The sequence below is a fragment of the Pocillopora damicornis genome, chromosome 4, assembly GCF_964200805.1.
Source record: "Pocillopora damicornis chromosome 4, jaPocDami1.2, whole genome shotgun sequence".
NCBI classification, from domain to species: Eukaryota; Metazoa; Cnidaria; class Anthozoa; order Scleractinia; family Pocilloporidae; genus Pocillopora; species Pocillopora damicornis.
Window position 1 is genome coordinate 1475685 of NC_142673.1, and position 6135 is coordinate 1481819.

General features: G+C 41.3%; 1 protein-coding gene and 1 pseudogene across 1 annotated transcript; one reads left to right on the forward strand and one right to left on the reverse strand.

Annotated features, from left to right (window-relative positions):
* Positions 1–717: 717 nt before the first annotated feature.
* On the forward strand, positions 718–2088 carry LOC149046395 (mitogen-activated protein kinase kinase kinase 2-like). Its single transcript, XM_089203192.1, has 2 exons — positions 718–850; positions 1175–2088. Exons 1-2 carry the CDS (start codon positions 798–800, stop codon positions 1371–1373), a joined length of 252 nt encoding a protein of 83 aa, XP_089059318.1. The 5' UTR covers positions 718–797; the 3' UTR covers positions 1374–2088.
* Positions 2089–4001: 1913 nt separating this feature from the next.
* On the reverse strand, positions 4002–5499 carry LOC149046396 (uncharacterized; annotated as a pseudogene).
* Positions 5500–6135: the final 636 nt, after the last annotated feature.

Here is a 6135-nt window from a genome sequence, read left to right on the forward strand (position 1 = left end):
ATCAACAAGTTCTATTTCATTTACGGTTAACGTTCCATATTTGAGAGGTTACATACAACTTCTGAGTCCCTTTCCCTTTTCGCCATACAATACTACATCTTAGCTCTCATTTAATGTACGTTTCATGCGACAGGCTACACATATCGAAATAGTCAAATCGCCACCGGTGGCAATTTGACTTTCAGTGGTGCATGGCGAGTTTTGCGCTGGCGAGTTTGTTGTGTTGGCGAATTGACCAGATACAGACAGAACGCGCACTTCATTTGCTTGATTTTGCAGGAATAGGATTCTCACGAAATCACACGAGTAATATCAGACATATCATGACAATGCATTTCTTGAGCCTTACAAACATGAGATGGCTGAAGACTATAAGCCGCGATAAACCGATATAAGAACTTGTATGGATTTTATTATTGTGAAAAACCATAATGCGATCACACGAAGAGATTCTTCACAATTTTAACACGCCACAAGTAGGGCTTTGCGCTCTGTGAGCAGGGTAGTGATTAACGGTATTTCATTGATTTTACATTTGGAGGTGGAAAACTTGTTTGTTTACTCGCAATTTGACGATTTCAAATGTTGCATATAATTCCTTGCAAACCCCACCCGAAACGTCCGAAACTGTCTTTGAACATGACCTGTGGGGTCATTGGTCTAGGGCGACGTGGTAAGAGCATAATTTGAAACAAATCAGCCAGAAAAAATATAAAAGATTCTTGATCTCTTTCATTCATACCCAGAAAATTGGGAGTAAAACCAATCTTATATCCTATTGCGGCACTCCCTACTGGATGGCACCTGAAATATTCAGGGGAGAAGGATACGGCAGAAAGGTAGACATTTGGTAAGTTTAACTGTCTTCATGATAGGTAAAACACACATAAAGATGATAGAGAGAGACACAGAGAGAGAGAGTGCTGTAAGGGAATAAGGTGGGAATGCTGCGAAGCTAGCTGTCTAACTACTTATGATAGACCTGCTCCTTCGCGTTCCTCCTATTCCGCCGATAGCTGTCTTTACGTTGAGGCTATCAGTCCTTTCCCTGGATCTGATTTTTATGAAAGAGAGGATCAAGTTTCATGAGAGTTCGACTATTAAAGTTGATTTAAATAATTGTTTAAGATGCATTTCTGTTCTCATTGAAATGCTTTCTTTCTTTCCTATAAAGGAGTGTAGGTTGTACAGTTGTGGAAATGTTGACGAAAAGACCTCCGCTGGGTGACCTCGAGCCAGCAGCGGCCATGTTCCGTATTGGATCCAAGCCAACGGAACCAAACTTGCCGGAGGATATATCAAAAGCTACCAAGGATCTTATTACGGCTGCTTTGACATGGTTTGTATGGTCTAAAGGTATATGGAAATGTTAGAGGTAGTAAGGATGAACTATTCATATTTGCTTCAATTGTAGGAGCCCTGAGGAACGACCATGGTCTAGAGATTTGCTGTTTGAATTTTTTCCGGAGTCTCTATGGGGTAAGGACTGGATGAAGCATTTACTTTTTAACAAAAATATAAACTTGGTATTTGACTTCTTGTCAGTGGGCTAACGTGACGAAATTAGCCAGCAGAGAAAGCGTGGCAGGGTGAGTGCATGGTACTCGCAATGCGGAAGTTCCAGATTCGAGACACGCTTTAACAGTTGTCTGGATTTGCCTTTCAACTGTTCTGAGCTCAACAGTTCCACCATGCTTGTAAATAGCCAAATGGTTTGCCTTCTGCCATTTGGGGTTTTGAAAAACACACATTCAACCCCTAGTTACACAGGCTACATGTTAATTTTTGTAAATATATAGTTGTTACTGTGTCATCCACACCACGTCTTAATTTGATATTTGGAAATTCTATCCTTCACCTCTTTACTCGTTCGTTTTCATTAATTTATTTTCATTCTTCAATTTTCACTCACATCTTTTCATCCATTATTTATCTATTTATTTATTTATCTGTCTAAATTTTCCTACCTTTTGACAAAAACTAATCAAAGGAAAGTTAAAGCTCCTTTTCAATCACTTCTGTACTTCGAACTTTAGAATGGTTGTACTGAAATCGCAGCTCTAAGGACAGCTCTTATTATTTCGACAGGGCCTCTTTTTCGGAACCACTTCGAGAGTTTTTATGATGATGTACCAATCAACGACGTTTAATCAATGTAAACCACAATGAAATTAGTTTTATAAGAGTTCTTTGCATCTATTTTTAGTGTAATGATAGAATCTAAAAAACACGGAACGGCGGAAAATAACCCCAAATCCTAAAACACGGAACGGATGTCAGGGCATGTTGCACAAATTTTGTACAAAAACACTAAGCGCTTGGCTCATTTATCCCCACGACGATAACGCGCGTGACTAAAATTAAGTGTTATTAATTTTTTTTCTTTTACTGAGTGGTATAAATAATAATGAACCATTATGCATGAACGATAGCTGCGTTTTCGCGTTGTAAACCTGTTTAGTTACCTTTTGTTATGCTAAATTTGCCATGAGTTTTAGTCGCGGCATAAAAAGTAGCAAAGCATGTGAAAACCAACTCGACACTGACCACATTACAATAAACAATTATAACTTTGATACGTTTCCTGGTCACGTCTTCATTGATTTATTGAAACAATAATATCTCATATGCTTGTAAATGTGAGAACATCACAGGAACGTTTTCAGGCTTCTCAAAATATGACAACGTTAAGCCCCAGCTCCAAACTTAGACTAGCGTGAGAGCAAGCCCTCGTTATGAGCCCTTCAATACGAGCGTTTTTTCATCCACGAATAAGTTTTGGGACTTGAGTAACACTAAGAGAGGTTTGCAGGGTGTCACGCGCGTGGGAAATTCTCATGGCGTGAAAGGACAAAAGAAAGTTAGCAGAAGGAAGCCGTCAAGAAGAATTTGAAGAATTTCTTCGCGACCAGGTGTCCAAAACACCACCATCCTACTGTGAAATTTACGGCTTACACATCAGCGGAAGAAATTAACTTTCTGGACAAAAAAAGGCTATTTCACTAATTCGTCTAATTTGCATGGTGAGAATAGATCTTGTCACCAAATCCCCGCTAACTCGAACCCCGCGAACTCGAAACCCCCCGCTTACTCGAACAAGACCCAATTTCCCTTGGATTTGACCCCATTTTTTCCAGTCATTTGCTAACAGCAACTCCTAAAAGACGGAATGGCGGAAAATTACCCCAAAGCCTAAAAGACGGAATTATAGGCAAGGCCAAAGGATCAAGAGAGCCAGATAAAAATCAAGTGTACCCACACTAATTTCCCCTTAGGAGGATAACTTCCGCGGATATTAAGTCAATACCGGAAAAAATATCTTTGCTCGTAATAATGTTTAATATCATGCTGTGGATGTTCATTTACTAATTTATCAACCTCTCTTTTTTGAGTAAAATTGACATTAGGCTTGTCAGGGTTTGACTTTGTCCACAAGCAGTGATGCAATCACAAGCGTTGACTTACTTCTTGTTAACGCAATCTTAACTAAAACTCCGACATTATCAGTGAAAATATATCGAGCTTAAATCAATGAGGAATACCATTATCTAATATTAACGGGACCTGTCAATGTCAGTCATCTTAACACAGGTTTCACCAACTAACCCTAATAATAATGAGTGAATTTTAGACAAAATATGCCACACGGTTGCTTAATTTAAAAGTGAGAATGATGTTGATTTAAAAAAACTGGAAATAATTTCAGTAATAACTAACATTAACGGGACCTGTCTACGAATCATGTTCACACAGGTTTCGTCTTATAACATAAACAATGGTCGACTCAAAAGAAAACTTTTGCTACAATTGCTTACATAAAAACACAAACACCGAGGTACTTGAAATACTATAAGAAGAGAACTTAATCGAGGGGGACACTTAGTAGGAGATTATTAACCTGCACTGATTGTGCTGTAGTTGAGTCTGAAGGCGTTTGGGGTGAGCGCTTATTCGAGAAAATACGGTTATTATGGCCTCGTGGCCACGATTGCGCAGACTGTTCATAGACCGAACTCGCTTCGTAAATGCCGAAGATGAATATCATCCATCACCTCCTTGTCAGCATCCGTTACTTCCACCGACGGATAATACTTTTTGCCGTGGGTGTTGCGAATACAGGACAATTTTGGGTGATAATGCACTGGTTCCGGCTAGATGGACATCTTCAGCTCACCAGCACTATTAGGGATTAGCCGGAGTTCCAGTCGTGCGAGAACAAAGTCCCAAGGTGGTGGAGGAACAACTTCCGTTTCGCCTTTCTGGGGTTTGGGACGGATGTTTTGCCGACACCCATAACATCTGTAAACCCTCGAGTTCTTGAGCCATTTAACTTTGAAGGTATTGGTGTTAAGTGTTGGTTTCGGAGGGGTAGGAACTCTTTCTGTGCATTTGCTAGTTGAACGCTCGGACTGGGGATTACGTTTTCTTTTCCGTTCGGCTTCTCCAGGTTTCCCACCGATTGACTTTGGCATGTTTTTGTAAGCGCATTTGGTCAGATTCTTGTTCTTAGCCTTTGCATTATTGATCGAGCCTTCTTTCAGTTGTAAAAATGCCTCCATTGGAATTTCACGAACTCTCCTATTGATCTTCTCCTTTTGGGCGTGCGACTTCCCGATGTAGGTGGAGAAGGGAACATAAGGGAAATTTTTCAGTTGTATTGGCACAAAACCGCTTAACATCCTGAACTTGCCTATCAGACGCCAAAACGCATACCGGACTAGGTGCAACTTGCAGGCGTCGAATATAAACTTTTCCCGTTTCCTCCTCTTCTTTTGATTTGAGGGTTAGGTCGTATAACTCGTCTTGACTTCGAACTTCCCTTCCCTTATATTTTGCGTTCTCCACTTGCTTTCTATTTCTGGGAACATCTGAGACACTGCAAACCTTGAGTAGGCCCCCAGCCTCTTCAAACACTTCGTCATACACTTTGGACGGAGGAACAGAACCTTTCACCTTTCCCTTGATGCTCTCCAAAACTCCAGGTTTGGTGCGAGTAAAAGCTTTCTCGGACTTAGAATTGCCGTGTTTTTTGGTCGTGATCGCATGTGGTTTTCCGCTGAAATTGTACTGTAAAAGTACGAATCGCTCGGGCGTAAAGCTGTGCCCACTATATCTGAGTATTTCATAAGCTCTTTTGCGGAAATCAGGATGTTGTGCGTGCGTCCAGTACGTTCTCTTGAGAAGAACTGTGGAGCGTTTGCAATCTTCTGGTTTTGTTTTGGATATCCAGCGGATTTCCGGATTCTTGTCCTCGTAATACGCAAAAACATGAGTGCCATCGTTTTTGTAGACTCCAAGGTCATCTGCTTTCCAGTCGTCTGGGTTTCGAAAATACGGCGACTTTTTATCAATGATGAAAATTTTGTTTTCTTGACACTTTACGGGTGGTTTCGAAGCGGCTTTATCTTCAGGAGGATCTAGTAATAGCCGTGCAATGTCGCTGTTTGACAATTCCTTCATCTCTGAGGCATAAACCGGTATGTGTTTATCACCAAGATAAAAGGACGCAGCCTCACTGTGATCCTGGGATTCAGAACCGTTCAAAAATGTTTCAGAGTCGTCATCGTCAGACTCAACCCTAAAAATAATCATAAAAAATATAAGCATTTTTCGGGGCGTTTGGTATGGGTGAAAGATCCCTTAGCCAACCAATCCAATACAGTGGGGATCATCTTCGAAACAACACATTTACAGAAAATAACACTTTAAGGCCCCTTTCTATATCCTAACCAGTTACCAAAAACCAGGTCTACAATTCTAACGCCCTGCCAATCGGGGTTTATTTCATTAACTTATTGACGTTGAGTCAACAATTTAAAGCCTCAGTTTGAGAGCAGCCGGGAGGGAGGGGGGAGGGGTAAGGGGGGTTTAAAAGTCTGCGCCCGAACCACGTGGCCTGTCCAGCTGAGCTTATCCCAGTTTCCATAGCATGTAGCAACACCAGGAGTATTACTACTCTCCCCTGGATGGGATGTCAGTCCATCGCAGGTCACCCCCTGACATTTTGTCAGCTTTTTCAGAGGGTTGGCTTGTACCCCATTTATACTCCTGGGTAGAGAGGGAGGGGCACTGTTTGCTTAAAGTGTCGCACCCAAGAACACAACACAATGACCAGGCTTCGTCTCGAATCAGGAC

Excerpts from the sequence above, each read along its gene's own strand:
- LOC149046395 (XM_089203192.1), top strand. The coding sequence starts at position 798 with ATGGCACCTGAAATATTCAGGGGAGAAGGATACGGCAGAAAGGTAGAC. Across the intron at positions 851-1,174 it reads GGCAGAAAGGTAGACATTTG|GAGTGTAGGTTGTACAGTTG; the intron begins GTAAGTTTAACT and ends TTTCCTATAAAG.